Source organism: Leopardus geoffroyi, chromosome B1 (genome assembly GCF_018350155.1).
Source record: "Leopardus geoffroyi isolate Oge1 chromosome B1, O.geoffroyi_Oge1_pat1.0, whole genome shotgun sequence".
In the NCBI taxonomy this organism is placed as follows: domain Eukaryota; kingdom Metazoa; phylum Chordata; class Mammalia; order Carnivora; family Felidae; genus Leopardus; species Leopardus geoffroyi.
The window spans coordinates 103,252,147-103,267,968 of record NC_059327.1 but is presented as its reverse complement, the minus strand read 5'-3'; the positions used below and the strand labels follow the sequence as shown (position 1 = coordinate 103,267,968).

The following is a 15,822-nucleotide window of genomic DNA, read 5'->3' as shown; positions in this document are numbered from 1 at the left end:
CCTGAAAAAGACCTGAAAACTAGTTGAACAGCTCCTTCACAACAAATGGTAAAAGACCCACATCAAGAGATTAAGAGAGGCAGAGAAGCTGTCTTGCAAAAAACTCCACCCCAGTGCTGTGACCTGGAGTTTCTTCCTGAGGAGCAAGGGGTTTGTGCCTTACCTCAGGCACCCAATCCTTGGGTCTTGCAATGGAGCGATGAGCCCCAAAATATCTGACTCTGAAAACCAATGGGAATTAAAGCCAACAGACCCAAAGAGAAACAGGGCTGTTGGGAGCTGAGATCCTTCTCAGTTAGAGCCAGGGGGAGGGGTGTGGGAGGGTGTAGGCAAAATTGGTGAAGGGGGTCAAGAGGTACAAACTTCCAGTTATACAATACATAAGTCATGGGGATGTAATATACCAAAAGGAATAATAAGAAAGAAAGAAAAAATTAGAAGATTAATGACAGCAGAAGATGCTTTCTTTGAGAAACATAAACAATAGATAAGTTCTTGGGCAGCTCTTAAGAAAATAACAAGATACAAATAATTTGAGAAATAATAAAGAAAATAAAACTATATATATGGAGAATAAAGACTATAACATAACACTATGAATAACTTTGGAGCAATGCATTTGAAAATGTAATGGCAAGTTATAAAGGAAAACATGAGTTAAATTTTGATTGAAGAGAAAATAGGAAAACTGAGTAGAATATGATCAGTAAATAAATAGAATAAGTAGTCATAAGTCTCCAAAGGATAATAGAACCGGATGGTTCCCAGGTGTGTTTTATCAAATATTTAAGAAACTAATAACCCTTAATATTATACAAATTGTTGCAGAGCTTAAAGAGAAAAGGAAAGCTCCCCAATTAATTTTGTGGAGCAAAGATAACTTTTGTAAGAAAAGCAGACAAAGGCAGTAGGAGAAAGAAAAATTAGAATGCATTCTCATTCTGAAACATGAGAGCATAAATCTAAGACAAACATTTTATGGTTATTATATTCTATACATGCTTTTTGTAAATAACTTTATATCCTCTGTGTATTTACATAAAATACATATAATTTTTTTTGTAAATACATATAAATCAGAACTTGTACAACAAACCAGATGTTGGCATAAACTGAGTATTTTATCTTACCCAAAATGCAGATGCAGTAATAATTTTTATTATATACTCTTTAAAAATACTTTTCAATTCTTAGTTTAGTCCACTATAGGTCCCTTGAGAGTAGTTTCATTTTACTTTTTTATGGTCGCTTTGTTTAATCAGAATTTGGAATGAGCATGAAATGGTAATATTAAAGCTATCTGCTCAAGCTCTTTTTTGAGAAATGTGTGTTATCCTAAGTGAAGAGGTAACGGAGGCAAGCTCGAAGGACCAAAAATTGAGCTTATTTGAGAAGAGCAGAGGAATTGCAATTTGGGAAATGCAAAATGAAGCAAACCACCGGGAAGCCGTTGATGATCTGGCGTTGGGTGGGGGCTTGTCTTATGGGCAAGGAGTGCAAGAGCAGGAAGTCCAGCCAAGGTCCAGTCAGTAAGTTCATTGGCTTGAGGATGGGGAGAGATTCTTGTCAGATATTCACTGGCCCAGGAGATAAGCTTTGGTTTTCTAGAAGTCAGGCATTTATGGGAAATTGGTCTCCCACTTCTTATTTTCCTGAGGGCACATGTGAGAGGTTCTCCATTTCATATCCTCTGGTTCCATTTTAGATTGAGATCCTTTCACAGGTGTCTGTCTCTACATTTACCTCCCAGGTGATGGAGATACTAAGCCCTGAACCTGGGTCTTGGCTGTCTTTTGTCAGCCCCCTCCCTGAATGCTCCAAAGGCAGCACACACTGGAGAAAGCCTTAAGGGGACTTGACTGTGTCGGTCATTTCCCCCTCAGGACAGAATTGTTTGGGAGTAATGGTAAAAATATAAGAGACTATTCTTTTCCCAAACAGGAAACTGATTACAGCTCAAGCCACATGCAGAATGGAGAATCCTTTGAAAGGACTCCATTTCTTGCTCTTATTGGATTAAGTGAGTGTCTGTGTGTGTGTTGGGGGGGGGGTGTGTGTGGTAGGGGTTTGTGAGTTGATAGTAAAAGAGAAACCGGGGGGGTAACCTGCTTTTAGCCCAACCTCTATGTCACATGGGCTCATGGACAATTTCTATGTAGACGGTCAGCTTCACTTGCCAAATGTCAGCTTGATTAGTGTGGAACAGAAACACGGATCATCCCAAATGATGTTTAATAGAAATGTTAACATAAAAGTCTCTTACACTGGGCTTTCGAATGTTTCCTTTGAACTTACATTTGACTATATTTGTTTGTTTCTTAGAATTCTGTATGCATTAACCCCTAAGCAATGTTGCATATTGTGGGAGGGAATACTCCCACAAAGATACGGATGAAATAGGAGATGAAGACAAGGTCTGACCATGTGTTGCTTTTGTTGAAGAGAAAATTATTCTGACATTTGTGAAAAGGGTAAGTCACACTTTATTCAAGACTGATATTATAGGTCCAGAGACCACTGCAATGGGGTTTGCAATAGGGGAGAGAGATCATTTTGGATCCAGATGTAACAAAGAGAAGTAGGGATATACAGTCAAGTAGCAGGGTGGGGAAGGGGTCTGTTGATGGAAAATGACTATGGGAGTATGGTCATTCTGGTTAAACTGCCCTAACAGGATTCTGGCTGAAGGCAAGCCAGGATGAAAAGATATTATCTTTGGGGTGGTGAGGGATGAGAAGTTTGGTCAGATATTAAAACCTACCAAATATTCAGGGTGGGGGATTCTGTCTAAACTGAGCAGAATTCTTGCAAAAATTGGCCTACGCAGGGGACACCTGGGTGGCTCAGTCGGTTAAGCATCTGACTTCGGCTCAGGTTATGATCCTGCAGTTTGTGGCCTCAAGCCCCGCATCGGGCTCTGTGCTGACAGCTCAGAGCCTGGAGCTGCTTCAGATTCTATGTCTCCCTCTCTCTCTGCCCCTCCCCCTCTCATGCTCTGTCTCTCTCAAAAATAAACATTAAAAAAAAAAAAAAATCGGCCTATGCAGGACCTACCAGGACACTGGTTGTTTGGGGTTTTTTTTTTTTTTTTTGTCTTTGTTTTATTGTTTTGTTGTTGTTGTTGTTGTTGTTGTTGTTTGGGGTTTTTTTGACACTGAAAGTCCAGGTTTTAACAGCTTAAATGACAAGCCTCTTGAGAGAGGTCCAAGAGAATCTTTGTCACTGACTGGGAGAGAAAGTTCACATGCAACCACGAATGCAAGAGAGGTAGGTGCTGGTTCGGCACTGACTTTGAGGATGGGGGTCACCACCATGTGTTTATGCTGATACACACTTCGCACATCTGAGGAGAATGTCTGGGAAGAAGCGATGTTTTTTAAAAAAGAATGAGATCAAGCTGACACGGAAGGTGGGCCAAAATATCAAGTTCAGTAATACAAGTCAGTTATGAAACTAGTGTATTGAGTATAATTCCATATTTGATGAAAATGAGTGATTATAATAAATATTAGTTTATGTACAGGGAAGTAAAAAGCATTCAAATGGGAACAGAATTGCTAAAAATAGTTTTCTTTGGAGACTGAAATTATAGTGAAGATTCAAGTTTCATGTTATGTGTTTTTTAATACCAAATGTTGCCTTAGCAATTAGGAGAAAATATTTTCAAAGTGGTGGGGAAGGAGGCCGAGGTGCAGAAGGGCACTCATCCCTCCTTAGCATTGTCTAAGAAAGAGCACTACTAAGGAAGCCACATCAACTAACTTACTAGCCCCAAAGGCAACAACTGAATCTCCCTCCTTCTCCATGCAGGGCACAAAGTTTACCCAACGTGGGATTCAGGCAATAGCTATGGGGGCTTTGTAAGTGCCAAATACATAGGAAGAATTTGTATGGGAACAAAGATATAAGAAGGTGAATCAGAAGAATATTAATAGCGGGGCACCTGGATGGCTCGGTTGGTTTGGTGTCCGACTTCGGCTCAGGTCATGATCTCATGGTTCAAGGGTTCAAGCCCCGCACTGGGCTCTGTGCTGACAGGTCAGAGTCTGGAGCTGCTTCGGATTCTGTGTCTCCCTCTCTCTCTGTCCTTCCTCTGTTTGCACTCTGTCTGTCTGTCTCTCAAAATAAATAAACATTAAAAAATTTAAACAAAAGAATGTTAATAGCAAGTACCTAATGTGAAACAATGCAAGTCCTTTAAAAAAATTTTTTTTTAACATTTATTTATTTTTGAGACAGAGAGAGAGCATGAATGGGGCAGGGTCAGAGAGAGGGAGACACAGAATCCGAAACAGGCTTCAGGCTCTGAGCTGTCAGCACAGAGCCCGACGCGGGGCTTGTACTCACGGACCGCGAGATCATGACCTGAGCCGAAGTCAGACGTCCAACCAACTGAGCCACCCAGGCGCCCCAGTCCTCTTTAGAATGAACACTAGTCACCATCCTTTAAAAGTAAGCTTGTTCCAATGGACTTCATGGAAACCAACAAGCAAGGGATAAGAGTCATCCCTTCCAGCATTGGCTTATCTATAACCTTGGATTTGACACTGTGCTGTATCTTTTATTAGCCATATGACGTTGGGGAAGCAACCTAATTAACCTCTCTGATCTTTGGTTTGTTTCTTCATCAGTAAAGTGTGGAAAATAGTAGTCTCTACCTCATTAGACTGTTGTGTGAATTAATGCCATAATGCCTCAGCTCAGGGCTTTACATATAATGAAGGCCTAGTAAATATCTGCCATTAAAAAAAAAAACAAACAAAACTATAACAAGTATAAGGACAAAACTGAAACAAAACTAAAAACAACCACAGACAACTCTTTATATGCTAAAACACAAAGGCATTAAATAAAGGTTTATTGGCATCATATTACAGACACATATTATATCATATGTGAGCATTACAGCAAATTCTATACAATAAGATATATGTATAAGGAAACCGCCAAGCAAGGTTGTTGTGGTGTAGTATAGGACACCGTTAAAATGGAAACATTTCGCCCAGTTAAGAGGAATTTAGCAATACTTTGTGAATTATTTCTCGTCTGTCTCTAGCTCTCCGTATTTATCTGTCTGTCTCTAGCTCTCCGTATTTATCTGTGTCAAAGATAATTTGTTTACAAATGTCCAGGCCAAGCTTTAAGTGTATTTTAACTTTTCCCCATTTTTATCCATCTACTCTTACTGTATTTTATTCTGATGAAATTCTGGTTCACTAACTAATAAGCAGCAGAGCTCACTACCACACAAGTGGAAGGAGAAAGATGCATGAATTTGGAGCCAGATGTATCCACTTTGTATTCACTTTGTGACCTTGAGCACATTATGTAATTCCTTTGTTCTTTGGGTTACTTGTCTGTTCAGTGAGACTACAATAGTGTCTTCATCTCAGAGTTGTTAGGATTACATAACTGTATTTCATATGCCTGGCACTCGGCATGTGCTTAAAGGTTGTTAGTTTCCCTGCTTTTCCAAAAGGAATCTTACAGATCATCACTTCTCATTTTACAAATGAGAAAGTTCGAGTCCACAGAAGTTAAAAAAAAAAAATCTGCACACCCGAAGTCCCATTTCTAATGCACTCTTTCCACTGCGGTCCTTTCCCCTAGAGCTTTGTTTAACTTCAACAGAGAAGAGAAAACTCGGTGGAATCAAAAGTATTCTTTTCCTCTTTTTAATATAGGTAAGTCACCAAGAGATTTTAAAAGTGGGAGTGAGTTTTATGAAAGGTAATAAGTAGTCTAAGAACTGTCTTAAATCCTCAGAAACATTAAAAACAGAAGTTCTGTTCTTCCAAGATTTCCATAGCAGAGCATAAGTATTCTGTATGCTTTGGCTCCAAAAACTCCAGAACTGAGTATTTATCTGCACATTTCAACTCAGGCCTCCCGGAATGCTTGCCCGTGCAATTGGCAAAGGAGCCGGCTTTCAGAATGTAGAGCAGTCAAGTTTGCTCAGCACACAGCTGTATTTGAAGCACAGTGCTCTGCCATCAGTCCACGGAACTTGCACAAAACACAAGCAATTTAAATGTAAATGCTGTGCTCTTACCCTGCTTTCGATATCTTTGTCATCTATTCCCATACCTGAAGATCACCATGGATAACTCAGGAGAAGCCGTTATCATGTACATGATGAAAACAGGCAAAAATTCAGCAACCTGCAATTTAGATCTTGGACTCTTTGAGAAAGAATGGCAAGCTTTATTCAGCAGGAGGGAGATATTCAACACTGCCATTTAAAAATAGCCAGCCAAAGAGTCTGTTGTTTCTTTAAAAGCTGTTCTTAAGATGGCATTTTACCGTAATAAAACTAATTGAATTTTACTTGGTTATTCATAAACAAATATATGTATACTTGTGCCTCTCACTTGTCTCCCTTGCCTCTTGTCTCAGGTAAAGTTCTTACTCCATCCAGAAAGAGCAGGGCACAGTAAATGTGTCTAAGGCTACTTGTGGCTGCCGTGATACACGGACACTCGGTCTCTGGAAATGGGCCGTATTTGTGACGACACCAGCTGCTCTTAGAAATTGCTCATGTAGCAAACTCTATCTGTTGTTGTTACTATTACATGGTTAAGCCAAAATCTAGTTACTTTGCCATATGGATCTGCAGATGAGCATGAAATGGGTCAGACAAACACAGAGGCCTATGCAATATTTCTGTGGCTCTTGAGGGTAAAGCTGCTTCTAAAAACTGCTGTTGTTCTGGTGGTGTGGAAAATTTTCCAGCCTGAATGGGAAGAGCAGCTATCACATTAATCTTACTTAATACCTCTCCATTCATTTTATAGGAAGAGATGAGACTGAACAGTCTAACCTCTAATGCTGCTGTGTATTAATGTACTTTATTCTATTTATCATAAACAATTTTTCTCAGAAGGAAAACCCTTTCAGGGTTATGATGTAGGATGGACATTTGGGGTTTTGTCAAACATATCATAAAACAACTGCTTATATTATTCTGTGCTGCCTTACACAAGTTAGAAGGATTATACCAAGAGCAAACTACAGACAAGAAATACATTTGCTTATTTCCAAATTATGGCAACATTAATCTTGGCAAGTATTTATACAAGAAGAGAGAGACCCAAAACATTGTGAAATTGCTGCTTAAAACTCAGTTTCTGATGATAGTATCAGACTCAAAAACAAAGCAACATACTCATCACATCTCTTGCTGTAGGATGGCTCTTTTTTCCCAGACTGTTCTGTCTGGATCTCATCACCCACAATGAGAATTGGTCTGCTCTGACTTCTCTTTATTACACCTTTGTCTCAACTCAAATATTATTTCAAATTCTGAAGTCTTAGGACACATCCACATCCTTGGAGGGTGCTTGATGTGTCCTTGGCTCAAAGTCTTTAAATTTACCTTTCTGACAAGTTTCAAGAAAACCTGACGCTTTGCTGAAAGTTCTCTGTAGGATAATGGGATGGTGAATTACATTCCTCCTTATTTCTGTTTCTTAATGAGTCTTTTACTAGGACTCAGTGTCCCTCCTTGTACTACTTTCCTCCCCCTCTAACACTTGTGGGGTACCTGATGTCACCATATCTTTATTAGTATCTGAATAATGACAAAATGCCAATGTAACTATGCCTAAGGCCATGCACCCCTCAATCTAGGAGCCAATTATTTTTCTGTGATGGAAATCAATAGACTTCAATTTATTTTACACTTTGAAAAAATATTTAAAAAAATCTTTGAGGGGCACCTGGGTGGCTCAGTCGGTTAAGCGTCCGACCCTTGGTTTCGGCTCAGGTCATGATCTCAAGGTTCATGGGTTTGAGCTGGGATTCTTTCTCCCTCTCTCTGCCCCTACCCTGCTTGCTCTTCCTCTCTCTGTTCCTCTCTCTCTTAAAAATAAACAAATAAACTTTTAAAAAGTATCTTCGAAAGAGGTGTGAGGGTAGATATGAAAAGCCATTCTAAGCAACGTTATCTCTGAACTCTGATTACTAAATTTCTCAAAGGCTGAGAAGGAGGAATGTGAATAAACAGAAGCAAAAATCTTATCCGAATAACATGATCGACCATTCCTAGGAAGTGAGAATATCAATCAGTGGATAAAATGTTAATAGGGTGGATGGTGATCTAGATCAAATTTTCCAATACAATATTTCACATCAAACAGAATCCAAAACCTTAATAAGGTTAAGCTATAGTAGATATCTCACTGCCCTTATTCTCTCAGGCCTCTTAAGAAAGAAATTAGCTAAAACTATACTTTTCTCCACACTCCATTTCATCTCCCTGCCCTCCTCTCTCTCACTTTCCACCTTTCAAGCAACAGACAAGGCTCAAATCCCAAACCACTGCATATTTATCTGGCCAAAATTCTCTGGGGGAAAACACAACAGTGAGTGTGCCCTGATGCCTCCCAGGTCCTGCGGACAACCAAGAGCAGAGGACAGCTGAAGTCTGGCAGTGGTCACTTCTCTTGGTGCTGGTGACAACCCAAAGTCATGTTCCCAGACGATTTTGTCTCCATCACACCATATCAAAGTGGGGAAGGAAGTGGTTGGAGATGCTCCAAATGACCTTGTTTTTCAAGTTAGATGCTAGTTCTTGTTTTGTTTTGCTTTGAAACCAGCCAAGGAAGAGAGACAAAGAAATATACTCTGGATGAGCCACTGCATGCTTTCTGGAGTAAAGAAAAGCTTACAATGAAATCCTAGAGTGAACATTTACTGGGAGGGCAGGAATCTGGGTTCTCATCTTAGTTGGGCCTCAATTTCCTCATCTATAAAATGAGTTAGTAGAAATAGATGATCTCTAAGAGGGGTTGGTAAAGTATTGGAAGAGATCCTGATTGGTTTGGGGTCCATCAAATCCATTGAGTTGTGTATAAAACTGAGTGTGTATGTGTGTGTGTGTGTGTGTGTGTGTGTGTGTGTGTGTTTTCATTGAATACATCTAGACCTCTAATCTATTAAGAATCATTAAACTGATTTCAAACTGGAGAGTTCACCTAAGTGATTTTTTTAATTGAATTCATTTCATTTGGCTTTTCAAGACACCAAAATCATGATCTTTTCAAATGTACTCTGAGTAATGAAAATAAGGAATGAATATATCCTTTCCAGTACATACCCTTTAATGCTTCACACTTAAAAATTTAAGCTAGACATTGATTACAAAATAATTTAACCAAGAAAATCATCTGCTATAATTTTTTTATAGATTCTGAATAGTTTTCGATTCAAAAAATACAGGGCTTATCATTACAATAGTTGATTAATGATCTTATAGCCTCAAGTTTGTATGTGCATGAAAGCCTAAAATACTTCATGTCTCTGAAAATAACTAATTTTTTTTTCTTACAAGTTTGAAGTCAGTCATAGGTTATACACATTCTTAAGAAAATCTGAAATGGCCTTTAAGAATAAGTTCCTTTGAAGTAATAAATAAGACAAAAAAAATTATTTACTTTTGGAAAATGATCCACAAGTCACATTTCCCCCTCAAGAATTAGTGATTTACATTCCGGTAAATATTTTGGAATCTGGGCAACTCCACTCTCTGTTTCGACCATGAGAATTTTATTTTTATTTCTCTGGTCTTTAATTTCTTCTGCACCTGAAAAATAAAGAGAGTGACCTTGAACTAAGTGTCCTCAAAGATTCTTCCCTCCTCAATGATACTATGGCTATCCTTGGGATTCTAAAAGCCCTGTTCTCAAAACAGCTATTCTGGAGTTTAAAGAAGATAAGGTGGTGCTTTTGTATTAGCTACTTTCTAGTTCTTTGTTAATTAAGAACAATTTTTTCTTTCTTGTCTCCAGCTCACCTGAGTGCTGCTAAAATTCTAACACATTTGTAAATGAGATCTTTATTTTTAATAGGTTTTACCCTTTCTTTGTGACTGATAAAAGTTTCACAATGTGTATTTAATTTCCCTACAAGTTCTAAAAGGCAAATTTCACTGGGGCCATGAAAGAATTCTCAAATTTATCCAAACTATGTAGTAACCAGCATCACAGCTGGCTGAAAAGCAAAAACTTGGTTAAATTGAGTTGGCCCTGTTCCCAGGGGTTCCCAGGCATTAAGCAATATCTGAGAGTTAAGTCCATTGCCTTCAGAAGCTGCAATAACTCTTTGATCCACTGTGGCTCCATTTAGCACTTTGGTCTGTAATAACATATTAGTGAGTAATACGAGAAAGTTGGTTCTCCCTCCAAATGCACCACGTTTATAGCTTAGGATGTTAATATCTCTGAGATATTGTCAATTTTAAAGTTCTCCTTCCAGTCTGATAGGCTACCTGGCTTTGGTACGTGTTCTTTTTTTCTTTTTAAAAATTCTTTCAGGTGTCATTACTGTTTTATCTGGATGTGATCAATATCCTTTTAATATCATAACCTAGAGGAGTGGGAGGATAGATTTTTAGTGGAAATATTTTATCCTAAAGTGATCAGAGCACCTTTCCTATTGGCCACCACTTATACTTATCTTAGCCAAAGCAATTCTGTGCTCCATAGAAATGCGACGGATGCATGCCCACAGTATGAAAGGTGGTGCCTGCATGTAGGGGACAGTGTAGAAGTTAAGAGATTATATCTGTCCCCACTTGTAGTTACAGGAGTACCTTGCAATTTAAGACTCACAGAATTCTACAAAAGACAATGTCTTATAAAGAAGGCATCTTATAATGTCTCCTTATCTGAATCTGTCACCACCTAATTTATAAATGGAAAAGGGGGGCAATGGGAGTTACTAGATTTTCTTAAGGTTATGTGGCTTTGGTGATGACAGACTTTACACTCCCTGAATCCTGAGCTAATGTTCTCATGACATCTCATGTATAGAACTGTGGAGAATGAAACCATCTAAAGCGGCTCTTTGTGCAGTCTTTGCTAAATGGTTTCTGTTATTGTTTGCCTATATTTTATCTTACACCTAAATTACTTTGTAAAAATTTGTGACAAATCAAAGTACCAGACTGTTAATGTTACAAAACAGTAGCTTCTGTCGTTTCCTCATTACTAGCTCCAGTCCTAACTGGTGGTTGCTAGACTGCTTCAGGTAGAAATTAAAATAATTATTTTGCTAATATTCAAGAAGATGGAAAATACTTGCAATGTCCCAATTTTGTATTTAAAACAGATGCTTATGTTTAAAATAAATGAAATACATTTTAGGTCATTAAGAACGATTTGTTGAACACTTACCAAGCTACAGTGTTTGGCTTATCCCATTCTTTTAAAACAAATCTATTAGAGCTCCCTCAACCCTGCTGATACCTGGCTCCGGCTCCAATTCAGTGTCAAAATACAAATTGTAGCAACTCTCTCTAATGTCACAGAAACTTTAGAGAGATGCAACATGCTTTCTTAACTGTTAAAAAGGGGTCAATTCTGATGTCAAATTCTATAAAGACGCAGTTTTGTGAACAGAATAGAAATCGAATACACCGTGGTAGCTGCTTGGGAAAATGAACAGTATATAATCTAATATCTTTAATTTTATGTACATGAATATATTGTATGTCAACTTTGTACATGAGATACATATAGTATTTAAACATTTTACTCAACAGATAAGAATTTACAATAGCAATATAACTGACTAGAGGGCTGTCCACTTAATATACTTAGATTAGATCTGTACTTTAACAGGAAAAGAATTTAATAGTTTACAATCATAGAAACACTGACATTTAAAACGACTTTATAAAATAATTTATATATATCCTAGCATCTATAGAGAGGAATGATTTGCATTTTGTGGATGTGTGCAATGAATGGCATTATCTTAGATTTTTAGGTAATAAAATAATTTAGAAGCAGTTCATGCAGTGGTCAAAGCAAGAGATGGCAGTTCCTTCAAGATGTCCTCTATCTTTGACATCCACGGGCAGCAGACACACACTAGGTGCCATCGGGGCACACTAGAACAAGGCTCCTCAACAGTTACTCATATAAACATCCATGTACACAAGTTGATATCCTTCCTTCCCCAGTACCAGCACCAGTCACAACTTCTCTCAGCTGTGGGAGTAGTCAGTTTATCCTGAAAGTGATTTCGTGTCTCTCCTGCAGTTCTATGTAATAGTATCTCTCTCTGTGAGGTAACTAACAGAACTTCCTGGTTTTCACGACTTTACTCTGATACTTCACCGAGTGCCCCCCATGTCCTATGACATAAACATCCAGCAGGTAAGATTTTCCAGGCAGAAGTCCTTTAATTGTTTCTGTGGTCACTGCTTTCTGTAGGTTTTGACTGTGGAAATATTTACAGAGGACCTTTTCTGATTTCTTCCTTGTATCTGGTCCGAGGCATTGGTTTTGCTCTCTTTTCTTCTGGTCTTCATTGTAGTTATCATCCACTTCCTTTTTGTAGATGCAGAACTTGTTCCTCTCCTGAGTGCCCAGCCAAGCCACCGTGGCCGAAGAACAGGTGCGGAGCTTGTCGAAGGCTTTGATTCTTGTGTCTTCGGGAAGAGAGGGAAATGGCTGCTTACTCGGCCTTGTGGTCGCTAGTATTTTCAACATAGATGCTCCTTTCTTGTGTCCTTTCAGGCGAATGAGATACTTGGCTTTAGGTTTTCCTCTGAGCTGAAACTGCCGAATGCCTTCCACATTCTGCGACAGAAGAAGCTTCCCATCCCTTCTCACTTGGATCTGGATAGCGTCCAGACAAGAGTGAATGAAGAAAGTGACTTTTTGGTGTGAAGAGACCGGGGCAAACCGCAAAAACTTGGCTCCCTTCCGTTTGACAAATACGTCTGTCACTTTTCCATCTTTGAGCTCGACCGTCTTCTGTTTTGCCTCTTCCTTGGTCCTGGCGAAGGTGCCCACGTAAGCCGTACTCATGTTGCTGTTGCTGTTGGCCACGAAGACGTCAAAGTAATACTGCGTGTCGGGTTTCAGGTCTGAGACGGTGAAGATGTTCTTATTTCCTATGCAGATTTTCTGAATGTCAACCTTGGGCCTCGAGTAGACATGCCGCCCCAGTTTGGGGGAAGGCTTGGTTAGGAAGCTGCGTTCTTTACCCAAATTATCTGAAGGAAATCCAAAGTGGGCAAAGTCAAAGGGGCTGAAGTCCAGCCCGGGTTTTGGAGCCATCATAAAAGCATCATCTGCACTCAGTTTTGCTTCAACGGCACAGAGACTTTTGAAATTGTGCTCTTTGTTGATGACCACACAGTACTGAATGGGTTGTTTCAGCAGAGACGCTGTAGGGCTCGGTTTCCAGGCCAAGGTGACTGTGGTGCGTCCCAGGGACGTGACATCTACTCTTGGGTCGTAAGGTAATTCGGGGTAGGGCTGATCAGACTCTGGGGTTGTGGTGGCATAGACTTTGAAATGTGTGTCTTTCTCTGTTGAAAGAAGCTCCAACTGATACAAACCAGATGGAGAACTAGAAGATATAAAATACTCCACATCATTGCCTTTGTAGGAGAATAATTCTGTGCCTTCCACATTAATGATCTGCTGCCTCTGTTCCTCCAGAGGCTCTGGGTCACCTAGAAGACACGAGAGAAATACAAGCTACATGTCAGGGTGTGTACTGTGGCTTGCTGACCTTAAATTGTGTTTTTAGACTCTTCTTTTTTCTCTGTTATAAAACTAATAATGTTCCCAGTAGATAATTGGGAAACAGAGACAAAGAATAAGATAAAAAAATCATTAACTTTTTATCCTGAGACAGTCCTTTATTAATATTTTTTGATCCTGAGACAGTCCTTTACTAATATTTTCATTCATTTCCATCTATGCAATTGATTTATTTCTTCTTTCTCTATAACCTAATAACATTTATTCTCATACATATATGTTCCCAGGCAAACCTTCATTTTTGAATCTAGTCTTTCTCAATGTTATTATTATATTAATATTATATCATAAAAATAATATTGTTGGTCAATTTTTGATCATTTAAAATAGTGCTCTTATATATATGTTAGGCTTTTCTGAATTTAAATTTAGGCTTGAGGATAGGCTCCAATTAGTGGAATTTTTAGGTCAAAGACTGTAAACGTTTTAAATTTTTTTTTCAACGTTTATTTATTTTTGGGACAGAGAGAGACAGAGCATGAACAGGGGAGGGTCAGAGAGAGAGAGAGGGAGACACAGAATCGGAAACAGGCTCCAGGCTCTGAGCCATCATGAGCCATCAGCCCAGAGCCTGACGCGGGGCTCGAACTCACGGACCGTGAGATCGTGACCTGGCTGAAGTCGGACGCTTAACCGACTGCGCCACCCAGGCGCCCCTAAAGACTGTAAACGTTTTAGAGACTAATCCCTACTGTCAATCTGCTTATCAAAAGGATTCAACCTGATTGCATTTTGATGGCCAGCCATTTCACAGATTTTGCTCTTGTATCTAGGACTGGACAATCTCTCATTAAAATATAGAATATAAAGGACCAGTAGGAGTACCTAATTTTCAGTGTAGAGAACACATGCACAGAAATAATAGGAGGAAAGTATTGAAACTAAACTAATTTTTTCTTTTTATTGTTAACATCAGATATCACACGAATGCCAGATAAGCTGACAGGAACTGGTGAAGGACTGGGTTGCCAGGGTGGGAATGAACCTTGTTCAGCTTATTACTGCAGCTTGAGTGAGGTATGTAGACTTTCATATTCCCAAACCATGAGATTAACACAATCTCGTGTGGCTCTTTATTCTCTATCTCCTCTGCTGTACTTCCCATATTTTCCTAGTTACAACGTCCTCTTATCACTGTGAGTGGAGCAGCCTGCTGGCATCCTTCGCCTGGCACCAGTCACCAAGCCTTCATCTTTAAGCTATGATGCCTCCACCCCTTAAAAGGAGATCACACCAGGTTCGTATATGGACTCTTCTCATTTCCCTGTGTCTCGGTATTTGCTTTCCACCATCTGCATTTTCTTTAAATGCCTCACGCACACCTTATACTGACTGTCTTGTCATCCTGGACTTGCACTGGTGCTAAATGCCTTCTTCCTCCTCTTTTTGGTGCCATTCTTTATTCCCCAGAGATCTTGGCTGCATATTGGAATCACAGAGGGGGAAATTTAAACAGTCCCAATGTCCAGTCCACACTCCAGGACAATTAAAACAGGACCTTTAAGGGTGGGATCCAGGCATCAATAGTTTTTAAAGCCCCCAGTACTGATTCCAATGTTTGGTAAGATTGCAAACCACAGCTAGAGAGCCTAGTCCAAACCTCTCCATTTTCCTCACGCGTTCAGTCTCCACATCTGTCTCCCTTAGCCATTTAACTAAGATCACCATCATTTGATGCCACCTTCCATTTCCCTCATCTCCATTGCAAAGTCTCCAGCTTCTTCACATATGCATTCATGCTGTTTTTTCTTTCTTCTTACTAACAGAAGGATGCATATTTCATAAGCCTTTTAGCTATCCATTCAGAGGTCTGGGGCCAGATTCATCCTGCTGCTTACCTGAACCTTCCCCGCTTGCCTCTTCTGGCAGCTCTTGGAGACTCAGCTTCCACTCTAAAGGTGCATCGCAGGGAGTCACTGTGACCGATAGTGGAGTGTTGTCTTCTTCAACCACAAAGAAATACCTATGGGGAAGTGGACCAGTTCACACTGAGATCATTCATTCTAAGACTTACAATCAAGAGTCACTGGAAAAATCACTGGCTGCTTTAGTTTTCATTCATTTAACAGATCTACCCTGACCCCTTATGTAACATATCACCTTCCTTCCCAAGAAGCTTTCTTTCACACTTCTTCATTTGCCTTCAAAGCAGCTATCACTACCTGACATATTATATTTCTTTGTTTACCTCTTTATTTTTCTATCTCCCCCAACTAGAATGAAAGCTACAAGAGGGCAAGGTTCATTGATGAAGACTGAG

The 15,822-nt window shown here is 39.4% G+C and overlaps 1 protein-coding gene across 2 annotated transcripts in view; it reads right to left on the bottom strand.

Moving 5' to 3' along the window:
* Window positions 1-4,841: 4,841 nt before the first annotated feature.
* NDNF (neuron derived neurotrophic factor) overlaps window positions 4,842-15,822 on the bottom strand; it is a 43,830-nt gene continuing 32,849 nt past the window's right edge. For both annotated transcript variants that reach the window (XM_045468672.1, XM_045468678.1), the window contains 2 exons: window positions 15,401-15,525; window positions 4,842-13,471 (listed from right to left, as the gene is read on the bottom strand). In XM_045468672.1, the coding sequence (XP_045324628.1) occupies window positions 12,078-13,471; window positions 15,401-15,525 (1,519 nt within the window). In that variant the 3' untranslated portion in view covers window positions 4,842-12,077. The remainder of the gene's footprint in view (window positions 13,472-15,400; window positions 15,526-15,822) is intronic.